General features: G+C 39.3%; 2 protein-coding genes across 5 annotated transcripts; both read left to right on the forward strand.

The window, feature by feature from the left end:
* Positions 1-1,476: 1,476 nt before the first annotated feature.
* Positions 1,477-17,149, forward strand: LOC108677204 (non-classical arabinogalactan protein 31). 4 transcript variants are annotated; one of them, XM_018165394.1, is made up of 6 exons: positions 10,194-10,241; positions 11,508-11,606; positions 12,272-12,365; positions 12,692-12,777; positions 15,808-15,990; positions 16,238-17,149. In XM_018165394.1, the coding sequence occupies exons 2-6, from the start codon at positions 11,535-11,537 to the stop codon at positions 16,757-16,759; spliced, it is 957 nt and encodes a 318-aa protein (XP_018020883.1). In that variant the 5' UTR covers positions 10,194-10,241; positions 11,508-11,534; the 3' UTR covers positions 16,760-17,149. The 4 variants fall into 4 exon arrangements, with proteins under 4 accessions (XP_018020884.1, XP_047736872.1, XP_018020883.1 ...); XM_018165393.2 differs by lacking the exon at positions 10,194-10,241 and adding an exon at positions 10,285-10,778; XM_018165395.2 differs by lacking the exons at positions 10,194-10,241; positions 11,508-11,606; positions 12,272-12,365; ... (1 more) ...; positions 15,808-15,990; positions 16,238-17,149 and adding exons at positions 1,477-2,006; positions 2,698-2,791; positions 3,117-3,202; positions 4,212-4,391; positions 4,641-5,707.
* Positions 17,150-19,406: 2,257 nt separating this feature from the next.
* Positions 19,407-23,133, forward strand: LOC108677174. Its single transcript, XM_018165341.2, has 6 exons — positions 19,407-19,885; positions 20,593-20,686; positions 21,049-21,134; positions 22,146-22,325; positions 22,575-22,739; positions 22,990-23,133. Exons 2-6 carry the CDS (start codon positions 20,608-20,610, stop codon positions 23,131-23,133), a joined length of 654 nt encoding a protein of 217 aa, XP_018020830.1. The 5' UTR covers positions 19,407-19,885; positions 20,593-20,607.
* Positions 23,134-25,958: the final 2,825 nt, after the last annotated feature.

The following is a 25,958-nucleotide window of genomic DNA, read 5'->3' on the forward strand; positions in this document are numbered from 1 at the left end:
AAATATAGCTTTAGTTGACTGTGTTAATTTAGTTACCATGCTTTCTCGCTATCCCGTTGGGGTAGCCTGTATGTGTTGACCGCTCTGCCGCAAAATATATTTTTAGTGGCCAGTATGGGAAACTAGAGGGAGGTATCGGTAATATGCATATGGATTTTTGTTCCGTTGTCAGCAAGTTCGATTGGTTGTAACTTGTAAGGCTTGGAAAGATTAGTTATCTAGGTAACGTGTGGTTAATTTTCCCGCAACGTGTTTGGAGCGGTCCCGGGAGACAACCTATAATCTTCCCGACCACTTTTGTTTGCATAACTAATGTGTTCTTTAACTACTGCGATGATTTATTTGTACATGTGCCCTATTCTGATGAATGATCTTAATGTGATAACCTCATTTAACGTGAATTCCGTGTTCTGCTACATAAGGTGACTTTTTCGCCGTTCTGCTCTTACGAACCCTGGCGTATTGGTTGCAGGCGTTATGCTTTTAGTCTTTTTTTTTTGAGCAGACTATTACGGTTGATGAGAATTTGTAATACTGGGTGTATTTCTTGTAGAGCTTTGTTAAATTTTCCACCTTTTTTGCTCGTGTGACGTGCGACTTGCTATTCTTCCAAGGCCGTTCTCACAACAAATCCTTTTCTAATTAGGTAGTCCAAAGTAACTTGGTGAATAGAGCACCAATTCTATTGCTGACAAATGCTAAGCCTATTTTCGTTGTTCTGGTGACAACTCTGGTAACGTAAAGCGTTTATAATTTCTTGAATCTGTATAAACTGATGTGTTAAATTGGAAGTTGAGAATTGTTAACGTCAATGTTTTGGTGGCCATGTTACCGATTTTCAGGAAACTGGAGCGAATGGTCTCATGTGAATCTTTTTAATTTGCTTGTCTTTTGAATTTAGTACCGGTGCTAGCTGGTAACAATGTGCAAGTTTGATTGATAATTTCGTCAGCTGGGCCTACAGGCTTCACACTGATTGAATTATACATGTGATTTTTTTATGCCGAGTAAGTGCGTCGTCTTGGGGGGGGGGAATGTAGCGTCCCTACTTTCTGACTGTCGTTCATGCTCTTCTTTCATTCAGACTCATTACTCAAAACTGAAATTGAACGTGAGTTGTGAGCTTTGGTCGTCTCACTCTCGATTGAGCACGCCTCTCTGAACGGGCGTGGCTGGACGCGGCTGCCGTATGGTGGTCTGCCGAGACAGGCATTTGGATTCACCTCCGACGCTGCTGTCAATCATTCATTTCAAATCAAGTTCTTATATTTCGATTACTACTTTCGTCGGCCATGGACGGGTGCGACTGCAGGCAAGCAGAGCTAGAGAACCAGCCAGGAAGGTACCGCTTCCGGCGCTGTACGTCGCATGGACGTGTTCGTTTATTTGAACATCTGTCTTCCCACTCGGTGAACAGAGTAGAAGGAATTTGCAACTTGTTGGAGACGAGTCCCGGTGTAATCTCGGCAAACTCTGCGCTCCTCCTCTAGATTCCCACACTTTCAATTGATTTGACTTAGTTAATCTTAGATAAACTGTGACTTCTTCTGGCGATAAATCCGGTGACGTACGGTTGGGCCCTGCCGAATTTAGTGCTCTTTAATGTTCAACTTTACATTTACTTTACCGTCTGATAACTACCTAGGATTACTGATTTACTTCTCATTAATTAGCTCGTTCATTCATATAGTTTGTTCATTAAATAATGCTTGTGCATTTAATTCTTAGTACTTTTTTACAAATAGAACTTTAGATATAGAACTGTGTTAATTTAGTTTCCGTGCTTTCTCACTATCCCGTTGGGGTAGCCTATATGTATTGCACCTTCTCCCGCAACGACACACAGCGTTTCCGGCATAAAAATGTTACTTAACTAAAAGGTTTTATACCATATTTGTTATTCAAAGGTCTGATTGTGATCATAGTGAGTTAAGATGAGTTCCCTGAACGCCTGCTGCTGCATCAGCTACTCGACGCTGGGAAACTTGGTGGCTGCCCAACACGTCGTGAGTATCCCGATATTGAAGCAAATGGGAATTTATGCCCCCAGTGACATAACAAGTTCACGCTATAAACGCAAATTTGTGGAAATGAACATGACATAATATAAAGGAGAGATGAATAAACAAAAAAAGATTGAAGAATAAATCACAGAAATTATGTAGATATAGATGCTTGGAATTTATTTGAATTTGAAGCCAAAAACTGGTCAGGAGATTCGTTATGTATACTCGTATACGGTATAGACGGCGAATCTTACTGCTATTCAAAACGTTAAAACCAAGATTCTCATTTTTTTAAACTTAGGATAAAAATCAGCGAGGAACAGTAATGTTGATTTATGAATAATTTTATTGTAATTGATAATATTGTAATTGATATAGTGAGATTTTGATATAGTGAGATAGATGAATACATTCATCAACTCACTGTGTTGCTTATATTGAACATTGAGTCACGTTGCTTGTGTATTTTGTGCTGAACAATAATTCTGCCAGGAAGAACTTTGCTAAATATGAATAGAAAATCGGACTTGTTCGTGAGGAAGGCATGGAAATTAGTTTTTGTTTTAGGCATTGAAACTGAATAGCAACATATCCATTGCTATAATGCTCTATTCCTCTAAATCACAAAATCTAAAACCAATCCGCCATATGCAACTCATCCTCTAACGCATTAATTATATTTATTGTTCAGGCTCTCGGGATCACTTTGGTTACTCTTGCGGCAGTGGAAAATCTCACTACTTGCTATTACGACTCTTACCATCACTACTATCACTGTTATCAATGTGAGTGTATCGTTATTCAACCAGGCAGCTCCAAATTAATACAACTTTAAGAATTTTTATTTCGATAGCTTGTATGACATCTAAAATTTGAAGCTATTTTTCTATTTCGAATCAGTGTAACCCCAATTCCATAACATATTCAAAGATAGCCTGAGGTTAAGGCTGAATTGCAATCTATATTAAGTGGGGCGTTTATTGAATGATAAATGCTGAATTCGAATGGTAAAATCGTGTTTAATATGAATTTTTAGCGTCAGATATTATTTTCTACAAGCTTAGGCTATGAAATTATTAATTCAATCGGTGTTTTTTCAACAAACTTCAGACCAGAACTGGGCAAATTGGACCGTGGGTTCTGGGGGAGTTCTCTGCGTCTTAGTGGCCATACTTCTCGCATTTGCCATCAGAAAAGTGAGCCTTTATCTTAAAAAAGGCAGTGATAGCTGAGTTTACGTTTTTACAATTCAAATAACATCGTTCTTATTAGAGAGTATAGTTTTATGTGCCGATGTAGGCTGTTGGGGATTCACGTTATTAGCGAATCTTATTCCCCTCTTCTTAATATTCCACGTAACTCTAGCCCAGTGATGGCGGCACCGAGATGAGAGGAGCTAACCGTGGGTTCGAGCCTTGGGAAGAGTAGAGGCCATGAGATAAATCAGTATATTGATGTAAATTCTCTCGCTGTTGCTGATGGGAGGCTGCCAAAGGGTGGTGCTATCAGCATGGCCTTGGATTGGTTTCCCGAAGCGAATTCTGGGTTCTAGTCAAGTGGGGGGATCTTAATTAAGGTCTTAAGGTAGTGATCTTATTGTCCGCTACAAAACAAAATCTACGAGTAAGTGAATCAAGTTTTGTTTAAAAATCTGTTCCTCTAGATGTAATCTAAGAGTGATCCTGAAATTGCACTGCACAAGGAATAAAAATTTGTTTTTATCGAGTCAAGTTCGCGAGAATGAAGTCAAGCAAACTGCATAAACTTTTTTTTATCCACAATTTTGTCGAAACAAAGACATGTTTCCCATAGAGATAATTGTTATGATACATGCAATAGATCCTGCTCAGAAATGCGCGGGATATTCATTATTTAGAATGCTCAATAAATCCTGGTGCTTGAATGTACATAAATTGATAACGAATTTACTTATATCTGTACAGATGTTACTGCATATTGTTCTTAAAGTTTCTAATACTTCTAGTTCCCAATACATTTTACGGCTTCTAAATTTCTAATACTTCTTTAAGGGTTTTGCTCATATCTGCAGATGTTACTGCATATTGTATTTGATGTTTCTAATACTTCAACGGGTACGGTAAAAACTAGAGCGTTCGACTATACCGCGATTAAAAAGTTTTAATAACTTGTCACTTCTAGTAAAATTTGCTAATATGACCAATCAACATTTATTTGTCATTACAGAAGGCGTACTACTTCTCGATTCGAGCGTTCGTCGGCATCACGATACTGGTGGCGGTGGGCTACATTGTGACCGCATCCATTTTAGTCTCTGAGAATGCAGGAGTGTCTATTTTCCTCTATTGCATATCAGTTTGGCTCTTCATCATGACTGGGATTGTGGCCAAGTATGGACAGTTGATGGTGAGTTTATCATGATACCAAATGTACCAGACAACCTTGCCTTTGTGAGGAAATTCAAAATAATACTCCTTACTAACAAAATAACGTTACAAATAAAACATAATAATCTACGAATGGAGGTAAAAGATTTATATATTTACGTACAATGATTTAAACATGCAATGCACCAAACGATTAAAAAGTTAAACAAACTATATGTTTCAGTTTCCAGTTATGCTTCTCACACTAAAGCTTCAAAATTATCTTCAGATTGCCGTTCCAAGAGCGGCTGACCCCGCCTTCGCTGTAATGACAAACTCAGCGCCGACTTCTCAGATCCACGTTCATCCACAACAACAAACAAACATCATCAACCAGACCCACAACCCGAACTACACACCACCTGCTCAACCTGGCGGCTACAACAACCAAGCTGCCTTCCCGCCTGGTTCTGGTGGTGCATATCCCCCACCCAGCACTATTGCATATCCTCCGAACAGTCCAAGTGCATATCCCCAACCCACCCTCACTGGATATCCTTATCTAAATGCTAATGTGTATCCCCCTCCAAACTTTGTTGGATATCCCCCTCAAAACCCTGCTGTATATCCCCAGAACGCTATCCCGTATCCTGCTGCCCCATATCCAAGTGGCTATCCTGCCACCAGTTCCAGCCCGTACCCACCAGCGGGGCTAAGCCTTGCCGCTCCTGCCTTGCAGACCTACAACGGTGCCTGGGGCCCGCCAGCCAGCGCTCCTGCCATGTGAAAGACACCTTCATCCTGAGACGATGAAGCGGAGCTATTTATTTCCGTTGTAATTGTGATGCATTTAATACAGTTACTGTAGCAAATGTCAGCCTGGCTCCAACCATTCATTAGCGCTGCGATGTATATGATTGATTGAATGCAATGTTTGCATTTAATTTGCGTTTTCTTAATTTGATACAATCAAATGTAATCAAATCAAATATCTTCTCAGGTTTGCATGATTCATTGTCGTAAATTATTTTTTTTGCTAATTACATCCGCATTGATTAGTGATAGTTGAAATTTTGTATCACATTGTTCCTAATTATATATTCAAAATATTTTAGGACCAGAAAGTCTTTCATGATTGATAACGTTATAAAATTATATATACATAGCACTAATACTATGTGCCTAGTTGAAATTAGAGTAATGTGCCTAGTTGAAGGAAGAAAATCGACCTATGGAAAACAAAATGTTTTACAATAAAGATTTACCAATTCTAATTCCCATGTTTTCTCTGCTCTTGTTAGGAACAATATTATTTGGACCGTTAAAAACCCGAAATATATTTCAATCCAGCCATTACTTGAACGCCTTGTTTATACACTTGATTATGACAGAGGCAACATCCTGCACCATATTGTAAAAAGCCGTTTCAATCAAGCGATGTAAAATCTACTAATTAAGTATCCTCGTCCACCAAGATCTAATATTTTTGTCCGCCGTTCGAGACTTGGGAGCATTGCGTCGTTCTTTCTCCGGACTGCAGGCGAGCCAAGTGTAATTTAATCTCATATTAACTCTTCTCTGCTTACCGATGTCGATTACACTGCTATACTGGGTATGTAGACAAATATATGTTCTTTATGGCTGTAAATGCTTAACAGTAATAGAGCCTAATACTACAATATAACACCTATAAATGCTTACCAATAGAATAGAATTCAATTCAAGCCAAAACTAATAGCATCATGCATGGTTTAATTTTTTGTCCATTTTCCAATGCTTTGGTAAATTTCGATGTGGCAGCGTTCTTCATTGCAGAGAATACACAACACTGAAATTGTTTGGTTACACAACGCTGACATTATTACCATTTGTCGATAACTTTTTGCATTATTTCTTCGGATGTGAAGGAAAAATTTTTTACGAACATGATTACCCAAGATTCTGAACTTTCTTGGCATGCTCTTTGTATTCAGCGAGTTACAGAAACAGGCATTGATGATAAATCACGTATAAATTCAATAGTCCCTCCCTTCCTTTCACTGCAGAGGAAGAGGGGGGGGGGAATTTTTTATCACTTTGTCAGACCCTACTACGTACCGCTCAACGGCCGCCAAAGTAAGGACCAGGCTCTCGTAGCTGACTCGCGACTGGGATTTAGACCAAAAAGCAGACATAGAGAAACTAATTTACTACGCTCCCCGAGCCCTAGGCGTTCCATCATTCAGAGCTGCTCTCGGCTCTAAATTTTGTTAGGGTCGTGACGCGCACAGGTCGGTGGCTTGCTTCGCCCATTTTCGAACATTCACGGTCGCGAAAAGCTTAGACTCATCGATACTTCTAGGATTCCGGTAGGAGCCTCTATAATCTACAAATAGCGGAGAAGAATTTGCAACGGAAAAAAACGACTCAACGGTTCGTCGCGCCGGCCGTGACTACATTGCTAGACAACAAGACGGGCAGCGATTAAACAGCCAACCATCAATGCAAGTAACGTCGACAGTACAGCCGAACATAGCAGCAAGACGTACGGCCATGGGCTGGCACGAACGTCACAAAAGTGGATGCAATCACGCAGCCATTTAGAAGTACTGCCGCTCACAATTCGATAGTCATGCTAAACTTGAGACAACTTTTTAGGAGTTGAAGACTTCAGCTACATAATCACAAACGCGGTATGGCTACTTAAAACAAACGATCGTCATTACGGCAGAGGATCATCTTGATCAATACGGTCCTGGCATTGCAACCATATCACCGCGCAACGCGATGGCATTACGAACCGAAACTTTTCCGGTAAAGCCGAAAAGTTCAATCAGCGCTTAGAGAATCGTGATTTAGAAATGGACGGTTCGATTCCTTGCTCAATAGTTCAGGTAGATGTCCCCATTGAGTTAAATGTCAAGTTCTGAATTTATTTGCGCGCCTTTTAAAGGAGTGTTTTTTTTATCCAAGGATGTGCCTTTGTTTTCCCCAGTTTAATTTTAAACGTAAAACTAATTCATTTTGAAACCCGTGCACTCTATTTGATGTGATTGATTCACTTCTACATCGAAAATCAGCAGTTTCAAAGTCCTACCGTATTGAAGCAGACTGTCACGAATCCAACACCTTGCCGTCTCTGTAGTTATTATTTAAGACGTTAAAGCTCATAGTATTATAATCCGTAGTAAATTATCCGTCGTATCTATGGAGCTAAGGATAGAATATGGAGCTTGATAGCAAAGTAACGTATTATTATACGTAATCTTTAGTGAGGTGGTAAATTAATAGAGTCATACAAGTGCGAATATGATTTGAGAATAAACTGCAGCAATTTGAGTTCTATATTGATGACGCAAACTCAGGGCTTGAATTAAAATTAACTTGTGCTATGAAAATATTACATTCCAGTTTTATGTGATATCAGTTTCCCGATTGCAGCGTTTATTTAGTATAACTTCTGACGTGACTGGGGACTCCCTCCGCTTGAAGAATGCTTTGCATGCTCCTGCTGGATTTCATAACATGCAGCTTGAGACGCAAACTCAATTATAGGCTAGACTCCGAAATGGCCCCTAAGACATTTGATGGCTTGCAGGAGTTCATGCTTATGGAACAATTATTTATTGATTCCGTCAAGCCGGAGTTACGACTGTACCTGAGGACCTATAGGAGCGCATCCCCCTTCTATCGAAGAACTCACCCATCTTTCAGACAGTCGACCATCTGCGCGGAAAAAAAATAAAAGTTGCTAGATAAATTTCCCAACTTAGAAGGAACCGATAGTCCCAATAAGAACTTTTTTCCTCCGAAAGTAAAATCTGCGTATAACGAACTTAACGGGATGAGAGTATACACGATTGTACGCGATACCGACTGCAGTTGTGTGATCGCGTTGTCAGAGTTGTTTACAGATGCAAGCGTGTGCCCTAAAGTAACTATTCAGGCCGCTGATTACCTCGTTCGTGCCTCTGATTTTCTGTTATAAAGTGTTAGATGCATTGGCAATTTTTTAGTGGTTGGATTAAGGCACTAAGGCCGCTTTGGCTCTATTAAATTTCGTTTCGATTTAGTTGGCAATATTCCGGCTGCGAACTACGTAGCCGATTGTCCGATTTATAATGGCAACTTAATATCTCGAGTATTCGTTTCGATGCCTGTTTTCTCCGAACAGCAATATTTGTTGCTCAAAGTTCATATTTCTATGTTGATTATTCGTTGCCGTTCGCCCATACTCGGTCGACGTTCGCCGCCTGAAATTTTTATTACAGAATTGAACTTATACTGCATAATTTTCAACATGTTTGCATCACAGTTAGAAGTTCTCTTGCTCTTAACTTATGAAAAATTCATTTTCCGCAGCTTATTACTTATTATTCAGTGTCAGTTCAATAGATTTATGTTGTCCAGTAAATTGTTGCGGGACATATGTTAAATTGTTTATTTATCATAATTTTTATTCCCAAGTCATCTGTTTAGTGTCTAGATACAAAGAGTAAGTTCGATTGAACAACGCTGCAAAGTTACTTTACATCAAATGTATTCAGAGTTCGAAATATGATTCAAGTGCAAATTAAGCTCAATTCTAAAATGGCTCGACCTCGCGGTGTGTTTTCTACACCGAACGTCGCGACCGCTCCCTACCTTGGCCAAGCTGTCGTCGATTTAAATTCAGATTCCATAGCACATCACCAATTTCATTTAAATTCAAATTTAGGGACCGTATTCTATCAAAAAGTTTTCCTTAATCCTAATTCAGTGTATGAAATCCATCACGACACAGGAACAAACAATGATAATCCTAGCATCCCTTGGACACAAAGCCCAGTTCTTCGGCGTCTAGAGCTATCCGACCATTCAGATGGGGAGTGCAGCCGTGCACCACCAATTTTGTGCACCAATAAGCCCTGAATCGAACGCCTTGGATCTCTCCGGACATTCACCAATCAGCCGTGACCCACTCGGCTTTGTCCTCCTCCGGCCTTGCATAAAACCTGCCGTGCACCACCAGGCCGCAGATCGAATTTGACTTCCGGGCATCGTTAAATAACGCAATTTTACGTTCACCGCATTTGAAGTTCGGTTTCAGATAGCATAGTTCAGTTCCAAAAATTTTCGTCCTTCGACGAGTGGCCATTCGACCGAGGGCTGGTTCGACGCACGGCCTAGATATGATTGTCCAGAAGTGTTGAAGGCTACGTTCCGGAAGGCAGAAATCATGATGGTCCATTACATGCAGGGCAGTGGTGGTCTTCGGCAGGCGACCCATTGCGATGTATCCAACCCCACCAACGAGTGGTGCATGGGGTTCATCTTAGAAATGACTCCGTAACATTAATATCGGTCCAAATTCACAGTAAATTAAATGAACAAATTTTGAACGATATTAGAGGCCCTAATGGAGATTTATCTTTCATTTCAATTAGTTTTAGGAGTTTGATAGATGATATTTCTAAACAATAATAATATTTTACCCTAGTTAACTAGTTTCATTTCGCGGAAATTTTTTTTTAATTGGCACATTTCTCGTATCTGGGGAGGTGTTATTGAACGATGCGTAGGAATCATTAATAATGATATAGATTCTGACGCATTTTAAAGAGTCTACATATATAAGATAAGACAGAAGATTTTGTGCGAAGAAGCCCCCCAAAAAAATACATCGAGGAACAAGAATATTTGGCACCATTTGCTAGGAATGACTAAAAAATATATATTTGAGATTCTTATATTTAATATATTGTATGATTGAGTTCATAAAATAACTTATCTGCATCTATGGCATCATGCACAGCATTCTCATTATCAGCAGATAGTAGATAACAATTCCCTCGCTAATCAAATAAGATTACAGAAGCTGCCTCGGCAAGACTGCAAATTTGTACCCATCACTCGGAGATCTCACATCAAGGTCGGTGCTTGGAGATTTCATAATTATCCTGGATCGTAATTAGTTTCTAACAAATCAAGTATTAGTGTTTGGTGTGGGTAAGCCATAAGTTTGCATTGTATCGCACCCAGGTATGAAAAAGCATAATATTTAAAAACGATAAATATTGATTTCAACAGAAGCAGCAGTAAGCACCTCTTTCGGGGTTCATTTTGTGAACTTATTTCAGAGACGGCGTTTAATACCAATCAGCAGAATGATTTTGCTACACGATTCAAAATAATGTCGTAGTAATATCATAAACACTGTCTTTAATTTCAACCTACACAAAATCAAATCTAATATAAAACCACCGATATACATACTTCTCTTCTGATCCGTGCACCAGTCATTTCGCAAACGACCTTCAGTCATTTTGCACGACTACAACCTATTAAAATATTCATAAACCCAAACTGACAGTGTTAATCCTTGTGACTAGCAAATTCTGAGTTGAAAAGATGTAAAATGTGTGTGATGTTATAAAGCGGACATAAATCATCGGCCGACTAAAGCCAGGTGAGAAACCGACCGATGAGAGACCGAGTGAATCGTGTTGGGTCTGACCGACCGCTGGCCATCCATTATCGCCACTCAAGAACAAGCAGTTGTTTACAACGAGCGTAGTGACAGAGATCTGGTAGGAGTGATTGGGAGATCAAAGGTAGATATAAGTGAAGTTAGCTTTCGTTTTACAGCGTGATGCTTCTAAAGCCACTCACGGTCTTCGTGGCTCGCTGAAGAAAATATATACTGCATTGTGTAATTCAATTATATTTTCCATAGGTTAATTTGCACCGATGTGGTTCTAATTTACTGACGGCTGGAACTTTTCTTGTTTGCAAGTAACTTAGAAAAAAATTGTCGATTTTTTAAATATCTAAATAGTTCAGGAAACAATATGTTATGGCGCCAAAGCTCCAATCCAATTCCTTGAATAGAAAATAACTTTAATACAGTATATTCTGTTTAAAACTTAGGAGCATTTGTGAGATTGTTTTTCGGTACATTATCATTTGGAATGATTTTCTAACATGTTTAGTAATTAACGAAAGGATACACTTTCTCTCTAACAATAAAATTTATATTCGTGCCACTTAAGTTTATGTTCGTTGCAACTCGGCATGGAGCGCTTAAATATGCCACTTATTGCCACTACTTATGTAATTATGAATACGACACATATCGTTTCAGACATAAAAATGTTAATTACTTAAACGATGTTTTAAACCATATTATTATTCGCAGGTTTGATTGTGATCATAGTGAGAGAAGATGAGTTCCCTGAACGCCTGCTGCTGCATCAGCTACTCGACGCTGGGGTACTTGGTGGCTGCCCAGCATGTCGTGAGTATCCCGATATTGAAGCAAATAGGAATCTATGCTCCAGTGACAGAAAGTTTACGCTATGAACACAAACTGGAGAAAGGAACATGACATAATATAAAGGCGAGAGAAATAAGGGCGTGAAGACAAGAAATGTTGATGAATAAATCACAGAAAGTATGTAATAATTGGAGTATATATGAATTTGAGGCCAAAAACTGGTCAGGAGATTTATAATGTTTACCATTTTAGAGGCGAATTTTACTGCTACTAGAAAAGTTAAAACCAAGATTCTCATTTTTTAAACTTAGGATAAAAATCAGCGAGGAACAGTAATGTTGATTTATGAACAATTTTATTGTAATTGATATAGTGAGATTTTGATATAGTGAGATAGATTAATACATTCATCAACTCACTGTGTTGCTTATATTGAAAATTGAGTCACGTTGCTTGTGTATTTTGTGCTGAACAATAATTCTGCCAGGAAGAACTTTGCTAAATATGAATATAAAATCGGACTTGTTCGTGAGGAAGGCATGGAAATTAGTTTTTGTTTAAGGCATTGAAACTGAATAGCAACATGTCCATTGCTATAATGCTCTATTTCTCTAAATCACGAAATCTAAAACCAATCCGCCATATACAACTCATCCTCTAACGCATTAATTATATTTATTGTTCAGGCTCTCGGGATCACTTTGGTTATTCTTGCGGCAGTGGAAAATCTCACTACTTGCTATTACGACTCTTACCATTACTACTATCACTGTTATCAATGTGAGTGTATCGTTATTCAACCAGGCAGCTCCAAATTAATACAACTTTAAGAATTTTTATTTCGATAGCTTGAATGACATCTAAAATTTGAAGCTATTTTTCTATTTCGAATCAGTGTAACCCCAATTCCATAACATATTCAAAGATAGCCTGAGGTTAAAGGCTGAATTGCAATCTATATTAAGTGGGGCGTTTATTGAATGATAAATGCTGAATTCGAATGACAAAATCGTTTTTAATATGCATTTTTAGCGTCAGATATTATTTTCTACAAGCTTAGGCTATGAAATTATTAATTCAATCGGTGTTTTTTCAACAAACTTCAGACCTGGAGTGGGCAAATTGGACCGTGGGTTCGGGGGGAGTTCTCTGCGTCTTAGTGGCCATACTTCTCGCATTTGCCATCAAAAAAGTGAGCCTTTATTTTAAAAAATATAACTCAGTATATATACTCACTGCAGTGAGTGACAGAGAGCGCATTCTCTCGTCGACGAAAACATCAAGTCACGGACGGACAGACAGACAGACGGACGGACAGACGGACATGGCGAGCACAATAGTGCATTTTTTTCATAAATGAGAAAATGCGCTAAAAATGCAGTTGTAGCTGAGTTTACGTGTTTACAATTCAAATAACATCGTTCTTATTAGAGAGTATAGTTTTATGTGCCGATGTAGGCTGTTGGGGATTCACGTTATTAGCGAATCTTATTCCCCTCTTCTTAATATTCCACGTAACTCTAGCCCAGTGATGGCGGCACCGAGATGAGAGGAGCTAACCGTGGGTTCGAGCCTTGGGAAGAGTAGAGGCCATGAGATAAATCAGTATATTGATGTAAATTCTCTCGCTGTTGCTGATGGGAGGCTGCCAAAGGGTGGTGCTATCAGCATGACCTTGGATTGGTGTCCCGAAACGAACTCTGGGTTCTAGTTAAATGGGGGGGAGGATCTTAATTAAAGTCTTAAAAGGTATCGATCTTATTGCCTGCTACAAAACAAAATCTGCAAGTAAGTGAATCAAGTTCTGTTTAAAAATATTTACCTACCTCTAGATGTAATCTAAGATTGATCCTAAAATTGCACTGCACAAGGAATAAAAATTTGTTTTTATCAAATCAAGTTCGCGAGTATGAAGTCAAGCAAACTGGATAAACTTTTTTATCCACGATTTCGTCGAAATGAAAACTTTTTCCCTTATAGATAATTGTTATGATACATGCAATAGATCCTGCTCAGAAACGCGAGTGATATTCTCATTATATGGAATGCTCAATAAATTCTGGTGCTGAAATGTACATAAATTGATAACGAATTTACTTATATCTATGGATGTTACTGCATATGGTATTTAAAGTTTCTAATTTATGCTATAGTTCGAAGTGTAAGACAAGGGACGGTATTGATGATTTGAATGTAAATCAACGGAAGATATCTTTTGAGGAGGGCAAGGCCAATGTTCTAAATCAGTTCTTTAGCAGCGTCTTCACAGATGAGGACTTGAACAGTATTCCAGCTATTGAGGAGCGACCAGTGGGCTCGAAGTTAATTAGTTTTGAGATACACGAAGAGGAGGTTCTCAAGCGCCTGGTCTCTATGAATCCCATGCAATAAGTCGTCTGGATCAGACGGTTTCTACCGTAGATTAATCAACGAATTAGCAACCATCCTGGCCCTTTAACATTATTCTTTCCTGGCCCTTCAAAAAAGAATAATCCTGGCCCTTTAACAGTATTCTTTCGAAAAACCTTCATCGAAGGTTGAAGGGACTTTGCCGGCCGACTGGAAGGAAGCCCATGCGACACCCCTGTTCAAAAAAGGTGACAGAAGTAACCCCGGTAAACTACCGGCCTGTAAGTCTCAAAGTGTTGTGTGTAAGGTAATGGATTCGGTTGTGAGGGATAGGATTATCGACCACTTGACTGTTAACCATCTTCTATCAGATTGTCAGCATGGCTTTATTGCTGGTAGATCATGCACCACTAATCTCCTGTCTACCTTGAATAATTGGACTCGCCTGCTGCACGAAAAGTTGCCAGTGGATGCAGTGTACCTCGATTTTGCCAAGGCATTTGTTAGTGTTCCGCATGAGCGACTGTTACGTAAAGTGAATATTTGGGGATAGAGGGAAATGTACTCCAATAGATCAGGAATTTCCTAGTAGGCAGAAGACAACGTGTCAGCATAAACGGAACCGTATCAGACTGGGCAAATGTGCGCAGTGGCGTACCGCAAGTAAGCGTTCTTGGGCCTGTTTTGTTTTCACCTTTATAAACGATCTACCAGAAGTAGTGTCAAGCGTGTGCTCCATGTATGCCGATCACACCAAAGTTTATAATACAGTAAGGACGCGTCAAATAAAATGCAACTTCAAAATTATCTTGATAGTTTGGTTGACTGGGCTGATGCGTGGCAGCTGCGTTTCAATGCTGACAAGTGTAAAGTACATCACCTCGGCAAAAACAATGAACAGCAAGCTTACAGCATGAGAAGACACGGTTGCAACGAGAGGATTACGATTGAGAAGTCTTGCGTGTAAAAATATCTTGGAGTTTGTGTCGACAAGGAGCTAAAATTTTCTAGGCATACTGAAACGCAAGTTAATAAATCCAATAAACTGCTTGGGCTGATCAGACGCTCCTGCAAGTACCTAGTTGCAGAAATTATGAAGTTGTTATTCACCTCTGTCGTGTGCCCGAACCTAGAGTTTGGAAACGTTGGGTGGTCACCGAGACTTAAAAAGGACAAAAATTTAGTAGAGAGTGTTCAAAGACGTGAAACAAGGATAATTCCTGGCTTAAAGGGCAAGTCTTACGAAGAAAGATTGCAGGTTATGAAGCTTCCCAGTCTCCGTTATCATCGCCTGCGTGGTGACCTCATTGAAGTATACAAGTATACTGTATACTCATGGTTTGTACAAGGTCCCAGAAGGATTACTAGAATTTGAAACAAGAATCAACACCAAGGGCCACATCTACAAACTAAAAAAACCGCGGTTCAACTCATCCATGCGACAACACTTCTTCTCGCTTCGAGTCACCTACATGTGGAACAGCCTCCCTGGAGATATTGTTGACGCTCCGATTATGAACGCGTTCAAGAACAGACTAGACAAGGCCATGCAGGAGCATATGTATAGTCTTGAAATACCTCGTATCCTACGGAACAACTAAAATCTAGAAACGATTTCAAATCTACAGTCCGTTGAAAAGATTTGATCAAAAGGCCAGTCTTGTCCAGAAAAATACAAGAATCGGCGACAGGCCTATCCAGGCCTTTCTTCAATGCCGAAGATACTATACTATACTACTGTATACTATACTAATACTTCAACGGCTACTGTATCTTGAGCTATCGAATATACCGCCATCAACAAATTTTAATAACTTGTCACTTATTAAAAAATTTGCTCATATGACCACTCAACTTTTATTTGTCATTACAGAAGGCGTACTACTTTTCGATTCGAGCGTTCGTCGGCATCACGATACTGGTGGCGGTGGGCTACATTGTGACCGCATCCATTTTAGTCTCTGAGTATTATGCTGGCCCGCCTATTTTCCTCTATTGCATATCAGTTTGGCTTTTCATCATGACTGGGATTGTGGCCAAGTATGGACAGTTGATGGTGAGTTTATCATGACACACCATGCACCAGACAACCGTGCCTTTGTATGGAAATTGTAAATAATGTTCATTATTTAAAAAAACACGCTACAAATGAGATAAAATAATCTATGAATGGTTTTAAAAATTTTACATATATACATACATTAATAGGAACATGCACTGCACTAAACGATTAACAAGTTAAACAAACTATGTTTCAGTTTTCAGTAATGCTTCTCACACTAAAGCTTCAAAATTATCTCCAGATTGCCGTTCCAAGAGCGGCTGACCCCGCCTTCGTTATAATGACGAACTCAGCGCCGACTTCTCAGATCCACGTTCATCCACAACAACAAACAAACATTATCAACCAGGCCCACACCACGAACTACACACCACCTGCTCAACCTGGCGGCTACAACAACCAAGCTGCCTTCCCGCCTGGTTCTGGTGGTGCATATCCTCCACCCAGCACTATTGCATATCCTCCGACCAGTCCAAGTGCATATCCTACAACCAATCAGAACGCATATCCTCAACCCACCCTCACTGGATATCCTTATCCAAATGCTAATATGTATCCCCCTCCAAACTTTGGTGGATATCCCCCTCAAAACCCTGCTGCATATCCTCAAAACGCTATCCCGTATCCTGCTGCCCCATATCCAAGTGGCTATCCTGCCACCAGTTCCAGCCCGTACCCACCAGCGGGGCTAAGCCCTGCCGCTCCTGCCCTGCAGACCTACAACGGTGCCTGGGGCCCGCCAGCCAGCGCTCCTGCCATGTGAAAGACACCTTCATCCTGAGACGATGGAGCCGAGCTATTTATTTCCGTTGTAATTGTTATGAATTTAATACAGTTACTGTAGCAAATGGCAGCCTGGCTCCAATCGTTCATTAGCGCTGCAATGTCTATGATAGATTATAAAAGCAATGTTTGCATTTAATTTGCGTTTTCTTAATTTGCTACAATATATCTTCTTAGGTTTGCATGATTCATTGTCGTAATTGTTTTTTTTTTCTATTTACAATCGCATTGATTAGTGAAATTCCCAATTATATATTAAAAATAGTTTTTGGACCAGAAAATCTTTAATATTTGAGAACGTTATAGTTGTAAATATAGCACTAATACTTTTTTAAAAAGAAAATAATGTGCCTGTAGTTAAATAAATAAAATCGATCAATGCAATCGACCAATTTCTTTGCCCTTGTTGGGAACAATATTATTTGGACATTTCGAAACCCAAACTATATTTCATTCCAGCCATTATTTGAACGCTTTGATTTTACCCTTGATGATGACAGAGGCAACATCCTGCATCATATTGTAAAAAAACGTTAAATCAAGCGATGCAAAGATTACCTATTAGGAGCCTCGTCCACCAAGATCTATTTCAATTCAAATTTAGGGACTGTATTCTATCAAAAAGTTTTCCTTAATCCTAATTCAGTGTACGAAACCCATCACGACACAGGGACAAACAATGATAATCGGAGCATCCCTTGGACACAAAGCCCAGTTCTTCGGCGTCTAGAGCTATACGACCATTCAGATGGGGACCGCAGCCGTGCACCACCAATTTTGTGCACCAATAAGCCTTGAATCGAACGCCTTGGATCTCTTCGGACATCCACCAATCAGCCGTGAACCACTCAGCTTTGTCCTCCTCCGGCCTTGCATAAAACCTGCCCGTGCACCTCCAGGCCGCGGATCGAATATGACTTCCGGGCATCGTTAAATTACGTATCTGAGGTTAGGTTTCAGATAGCATAGTTCTGTTCCAAAATTTATCGTCATCTGACGAGTGTCCACTCGACCGAGGGCTGGTTCGACGCACGGCCTAGATATGATTGTCCAAAAGTGTTGACGGCTACGTTCCGGAAGGCAGGAATCATGATGGTCCATTACATCCAGGGCAGTGGTGGTCTTCGGCAGGCGACCCATTGCGATGTATCAGGCCCCACCAACGAGTGGTGTGGCTCATCTTAGAAATGACTCCGTAACATTAATATCGGTCCAAATTCAGAGTGAATTAAATGAACAAATTTTGAACAATATTTAAGGCCCTAATGGAGATTTATCTTTCATTTCAATTAGTTTTAGGAGTTTGATAGATAATATTTCGAAACAATAATAATATTTTGCGCTAGTTAACTAGTTTCATTTCGCGGGAATTTTTTTTTCTGAAGTGGCACATTTCTCGTATCTGGGGAGGTGTTATTGAACGATGCGTAGGAATCATTAAATGATATAGATTCTGACGCATGTTTTAAAGAGTCTACATATATAAGACAGAAGGTTTATTTGTAGGCCGGAGCAAATAATAAATACATCGAGGAACAAGATTATTTGACGCTATAAGCTAGGAAATACCTAAATCGTTATCTTTGAGATTTTTATATTGTATGATTGAGTTCATAAAAATAACTTATCTTTATCCATGGCGTCATGCACAGCATTTTCAGTATCAGCAGATAGTAGATAACAAAATCCTCGCCGATAAAATAAGATTACATAAGCCGCCACACCAAGACTGCAAATTTTTATCCATCACTCGGGGATCTCACATCAAGGTCGGTGCATGGAGATTTAACAGTTTCCTGGATCATAACTAATTTCAAACAAATCAATTATTCGTTTTTGGTGTGGGTAAGCCATAAGTTTGCATGGTATCGCTGCATGGTATCGCTGGTGAAAAAGCATAATATATAAAAAAGATAAATATTTATTTCAACAGAAGTAAGCAGCAGGAAGCACCTCTTTCGGGGTTCATTTTGTGAACTTATTTCAGAGACGGCGTTTTATACCAATTAGCAGAATGATATTGATGCACGATTCAAAATAATTCAGCAGTAATATCATAAACACTGTCTTTAATTTCAACCTACACAAAATCAAATCTAATATAAAACCATCGATAAACATACTTCTCTACTGATCCGTGCATCAGTCATTTCGCAAACGACCTCCAGTCATATTGCACGACTAAAACCTTATAAATAACTCATAAACCCAAACGGACAGTGTTAATCCTTGTGACTAGCAAATTCTGAGTTGAAAAGATGTAAAATGTGTGTGATGTTACAAAGCGGACATAAATCATCGGCCGGCCAAAGCCAGGTGAGAGACCGACCGATGAGAGACCGAGCGAAGCGTATTGGGTCCGGCCGACTGCTGGCCATCCATCGGCCACCCAAGAACCGCCCGTTATTTGCAACGAGCGTAGTGACAGAGATCCGGTAGAAGTGATTGCGTGATCAAGATTTATTGTTTTATAGAGTGATACCTCTAAAGTCACTCACGGTCTTCGTGGCGCGCTGAAGAAAATATATACTGCATTGTGTTTAATTCAATCATAGTTTCCGTAGGTTAATTTGCACCGATGTGGTTCTGATTTGCTCACGGGCGGAAGTCTTCTTGTTTGTAAGCATCTTAGAAAAATAATTGCCAATTTTTAAACATTCAAATAGTTTAAGACTCAATATGTTATGGCGCATTAGCTCCAAATCATTCCTTGCAGAGAAAATAATTTTAATACTGTATACTTTGTTTAAAACTTATTAACATTTGTGAGATTTTTTTTCGGTGCACTATCATCTGTAATGATTTTCTAACATGTTTAGTTATTAACGAAAAGTATACACTTTCTCTCTAAACAATAAAATTTACATTCATGACGCGTTTATGTTGGTTGCAACTCTGCATGAGCGCTTATGCCACTACTTAAGTAATTATGAACACTACACACATCGTTTCCGACATAAAAATGTTAATTACATAACGATGTTTCATAACATATTGCTATTCGCAGGTCTGACTGTGATCATAGTGAGTGAAGGTGAGTTCCCTGAACGCCTGCTGCTGCATCAGCTACTCGACGCTGGGGTACTTGGTGGCTGCCCAACATGTCGTGAGTAACCCGATATTGAAGCGAATGGGATACAGAAAGTTTACGCTATGAACGAAAACTTGGAGAAATGAACATGATATAATATAAAGGCGAGAGAAATAATGGCGTGAAGACAAGAAAGTTTAAAGAGAAAACCACAGAAAGTAATGTAAAATATGTACAGAGGTAGTTATTGGAGTATATATGAATTTGAAGCCAAAACTGGTCAGGAGATTCATAATGTTTAACATTTTAGACAGCGAATTTTACTGCTATTCGAAACACTAAAACCAAGATTCTCATTTTGTAAAACTGAGGATAAAAATCAGCCAGGAACATTTATGATGATTTATGAATAAATTTGATTATAATCTATAATATTGTCATAAATAATATATATTGAGATAGATTAATACATTCAGCAACACACTGTGTTACTGAATGTGCAACTCGTTAAATCAATATTCAGCATCACAGTGATTCACGTTGCGTGTGTATTTTGTGCTGAACAATAATTCTGCCAGTTAGAACTTTGCTAAATATGATAATTCAATGGATAATTGGATATGTTCGTGAGGAATGCATGAAAATTAGTTTTGGTTTAAAGCATTGAAACTGAATAGAGATATGTCCATTGCTATAATGCTCCATTTCTCTAAATCACGAAATCCAAAACCAATCCGCCGTATTACCTATCCTCTGCCGCATTGATTATATTTATTGTGCAGGCTCTTGGGATCTCCATGGTTACTCTTGCTGCAGTGGAAGCTTTCACTACCTGTTATTACGACTATTACCTTTATCAATATGACTGTTATCAATGTGAGTGTATCATTATTCAACCATGCAGCACCCAATTAATCCGAATCTCGGAATTTTTAATTCGATAGCTTGGATGACATCTAAAATTTAAAGCTATTTTTCGATTTCGAATCAGTTTAATCCAAATGTATAACTTACTCAAAGATAGCATGAGGTTAAGGCGGAATTGCAATGTACTTGTATATTAAATAGGATGTTTAGAGAATGATAAATGCTTAATTAGAATGATAAAATGAGTTTTAATCTGAACTTTATGATATTATTATTATTTATATTATTTTATTCTGAACTCAGATATTTTTTTCCACAAGCTTAAGCTGCGAAACAATTAATTCAATCTGTGTTTATTTTGCAAACTTTAGACCAGGAGTGGGCAAATTGGACCGTGGGTTCGGGGGGAGTTCTCTGCGTCTTAGTGGCCATACTCCTCACACTTGCCATCAGAAAAGTGAGATTTTATCCGAAAAAAGGCAGTGGTAGCTGAGTGAACGTTTTTAGAATACATATGATCTCGTTCTTACTAATAAATTTGGTTTAATGTGTCGATGTAGGGGATCGGCAAAAGTTCAAGAATAGGCAACAGGCCATGGGCCTAGTTCTTCAACGCCGACACTTTTATTCTATTCTATTAGCGAGTCTCCATTCACCCTGCTCCATATTCAGCGATACTCTAGCCCAGTCATGGCGCCACCGATTTGAAAGGAGCTACCCAGTGAAAATTTACAGACGCGTCAGCTTCTGATTTGGAGTACCAGAAGCTGGGGCGACTCTAAATTTTGTTAGGGTAGCCATGGGTTCGAGCCCTGGTAAGCTCTGATCATTTCTCGCTGTCTCCGATGGGAGGCTGTCATAGGGTGGTGCTATCAGCATGGCCTTGGGTTGGTGTCCCACCAACGAACTCTGGGTTCTAGTTGCTTGGGGGATTTTAAGGTCTTAAGATATTGATCTATTACCCGCTACAAAAAAATTTTCTGCGAGTAAGTGAATCATGCTATGTTTAAAAATATGTACCTCTAGATTTAATCTAAGAATGATCCTAAAATTGCACTGCACAAGGAATAAAAAATTTGTTTTTATCAAGTCAAGTTCGAGAGTATGAAGTCGAGCATACTGGATGAACTTTTTTTATTCACAATTTTGTCACAACAAAGATATGTTTCCCTTATATATAATAGTTATGATACATACAATATCGATCCTGCTCAGAACCGCGAACGATTTCCTCATTATCTGGAATGCTCAATAAATCCTTGTGCTGAAATGTACAGTACATATATAATTGTTAACGAATTTACTTGAATCTGTAGATGTTACTGCATATGGTATTTAAAGTTTCTAATGCTATAACGGCTACTGTATCTTGAGCGTTCGAATATACCGCGATTAAAAAGTTTTAATAACTTGTCACTTATAGTAAAATTTGCTAATATGACCAATCAACATTTATTTGTCATTACAGAAGGCGTACTGTTCCTTGATTCGAGCGTTCGTCGGCATCACGATACTGGTGGCGGTGGGCTACATTGTGACCGCATCCATTTTAGTCTCTGAGAATGCAGGCTGGTCTATTTTCCTCTATTGCATATCAGTTTGGCTCTTCATCATGACTGGGATTGTGGCCAAGTATGGACAGTTGATGGTGAGTTTATCATGATACCAAATGTACCAGACAACCTTGCCTTTGTGAGGAAATTCAAAATAATACTCCTTACTAACAAAATAACGTTACAAATAAAACATAATAATCTACGAATGGAGGTAAAAGATTTATATATTTACGTACAATGATTTAAACATGCAATGCACCAAACGATTAAAAAGTTAAACAAACTATATGTTTCAGTTTCCAGTTATGCTTCTCACACTAAAGCTTCAAAATTATCTTCAGATTGCCGTTCCAAGAGCGGCTGACCCCGCCTTCGCTGTAATGACAAACTCAGCGCCGACTTCTCAGATCCACGTTCATCCACAACAACAAACAAACATCATCAACCAGACCCACAACCACCTGCTCAACCTGGCGGCTACAACAACCAAGCTGCCTTCCCGCCTGGTTCTGGTGGTGCATATCCTCCACCCAGCACTATTGCATATCCTCCACCCAGCACTATTTCATATCCTCCGACCAGTCCAAGTGCATATCCTACAACTAATCAGAACGCATATCCTCAACCCAACCTCACTGGATATCCTTATCCAAATGCTAATATGTATCCCCATCCAAACTTTGGTGGATATCCCCCTCAAAACCCTGCTGTATATCCCCAAAACGCTATCCCGTATCCTGCTGCCCCATATCCAAGTGGCTATCCTGCCACCAGTTCCAGCCCGTACCCACCAGCGGGGCTAAGCCCTGCCGCTCCTGCCCTGCAGTCCTACAACGGTGCCTGGGGCCCGCCAGCCAGCGCTCCTGCCATGTGAAGGACACCTTCATCCTGAGACCATGAAACGGAGCTATTTACTTCCGTTGTAATTGTTATGAATTTAATACAGTTACTGTAGGAAATGGCAGGCTGGCTCCAATCGTAATTGTTCATAAGCGCTGCAATGTCTATGATAGATTATAAAAGCAATGTTTGCATTTAATTTGCGTTTTCTTTATTTGCTAAAATATATCTTCTTATGTTTGCATGATTCATTGTCGTAATTCTTTTTTGCTGTTTACAGCCACATTGATTAGTGAAAGTTGAAATTTGTTATGGCATTAGTATTAATTATTTATTCAAAACAGTTATTGGACAAGACTGTCTTTAATATTTGACAATGTAATAAAATTGTAAATATAGCACTAATACTTTTTAAAAAAGAAAATAATGTGCCAGTAGTTAAATGAAGAATATCGACCAATGCAGAACATAATTTTATTACAATAACGATAAACAAATTCTACTTTTTATGGTTTCTTTGCCCTTGTTGAGAACAATATTATTTGAATCATTCGGAACTCGAACTTTATTTCATTCCAGCCATTATTTGAACGCTTTGATTCTACGCTTGATGGTGACAAAGACAACATCCTGCATAATATTGTAAGAAACCGTTAAATCAAGCGATGCAAAGTTTACTGATTAAGAACCTCGTCCTTCAAGATCTAATGTTCTTGAATTCCAGGAATCACATTGCATTATCCATTCGTTACCATTATGTAACGAATAATTTAAATTAGATAATTAAATTAATAATTTTTTAAATTTAATTGATTAATTATTTAATTTTTAAATGAATGAGATAACATAAGCTACATATATACCTCCCGTGCAGCCCGGTAGCATTTAACGTTCTCTCCACCACTCGTATAGAGTTTGCGCATTCTGGTCGGTGAATAATGTTGAATAAGTTCCATGAATTTGATGAATGTAAAACCCTTGAGGGGTTTGGTTTCGGGTAAGAGTGCCATTTGTTTTTCTGTCAGCCTGACCTGATAATGGAGAAGATTGAAATCCGTGATGTTAGTATAAATGTACCATGGAAAGAGTTGCCGCTCTGCAGGATTTCAGTTTGAATACTGAATTCAAAGCAGCGTGAACTATCGATGTGTTGCACAAATTACATAACCTGAACGAAAGTTTGTGTAAGCACATAACTATACTATTCTAACACAATTCACAAGTAAATAACTAGTATAGTTTGATCTTTAGTTATATGACGGTTGCATTCGCTCAAAATTCAATTTATCTGACATGCACCATCTTCACAGCTATAGGGATGAGCATTGTAAATATGAACTGTAGCGCTAGGAGCACTTTTATCGTTAAGAACGTAATGTTGCGGGGAACATGTGTCAATTACAATTATTATTGATAACGTATCATACTTTTTATGTTTAATTTATACCTATGTGAAGAAGTGCGAATAGACTGTAGGTAATTTTGACTATGTTTGAAATAATACATAAGACACTATTATCGAAATTATTAATTTAGGGCGGCTGAGAGTCTTTGAGCAATTAAAACGGCCATGACCACAAGATATATAAAGACATTATATGCCGGGAGAAAGTAAGTTCGTGGGTACGCCGAGTCATGGAAATACTGTATTCTGGACGAAATGGACCTGTCTTGTTATGGAAAATGTTGCTGCCGAGTGGGGCTTGAAAATATCTGGACGGTCTAGTACATTTGGAGAATTTCAGTCCTATGAGTATATCAAAAGACTTTTATAGTATGTAATTGAAGGGCTAATTAATAAATTGCTTAAGTGATGAATTTCGTTGAAAGTTAGGGTGCAGGTGTTACGAAGGTAAGGATTGTGGGTTGAAGCGATACAATGTGTGTGAAAAAATTTTTCGAGACCGTGAGAGCGAGTTTGTACTATCGAGCGTTGGCGAGTCTATCGCGAAGGGAATTTCACGAGTCGAGGTTTTCGGCGTCTACTGCGAAAGATTGTGATGAGTGTGAGTGGAGGCTACGGATAAAAGAAGCAGAAGTTCATGCCAGTTCACCAACACCCGTAACGGTCTTAGGAGCTACCCGTCACTCGGAACGGACGTCGTGACGCCCGCGTCCATTGCAGGTCGGCGGCTTCGCCCGTTTTCGAGCATTGACGTCGCGAGAAACTTAGACTTATCGATACTGCTAGGATTCCTGTAAGAGCCTCTATAATCTACAAGTAGCGAAGAATAATTTGCTACGGAAAAAACGACGTAACGGCCCGTCGCGCCCGCCGTGACTACATTGCTAGACAACCCGAGAAGCAAGCGAACGGGCAGCAATTATACAGCCAACTATCAACGCAAGTAACGTCGACAGTACAGGCGGACACAGCAGCAGACGTTCAGGCTTGAGCTGGCACGAATGTCACTAAAGTGGAAGCCATCACAGCTATAGCGAAGCACGACCGCTAACTATTCGACGGCCATGCTAAACTTGAGACAACTTTTTAGGACTCAAGACTACAGCTACAGAACCGTAAACGTGGTACGGCTACTTAGAACAAACTATCGTCATTACGGCAGAGAACCTTCTTGATCGATGCGGTCATAGCATAGCAAATGTTTAAAATGTTTTTACACGAACTCGGATTCCGTTTTGAACAAAAAAAGTGAACTGTTAACTGTGATCGCAAACGAGAGTATAGACATTATTTGTATTACAGAAACACTTCCTAAAAATCACGGGGGGAAAATTGTACCTGTTGAATTTCAGCTGCCAGGTTTTGATTGTTTTCATAACTTAAATGAAGAGCAGTGCAGTAGAGGTGTAGCTCTGTGGGTTAGAACCTCTTATGGGGCCCAGCAAGTTAAGTTATCTGCAGAGCATCAATCAGCTAGAGA

The sequence above is a fragment of the Hyalella azteca genome, unplaced genomic scaffold (assembly GCF_000764305.2).
Source record: "Hyalella azteca isolate HAZT.00-mixed unplaced genomic scaffold, Hazt_2.0.2 contig6587, whole genome shotgun sequence".
NCBI lineage: Eukaryota > Metazoa > Arthropoda > Malacostraca > Amphipoda > Hyalellidae > Hyalella > Hyalella azteca.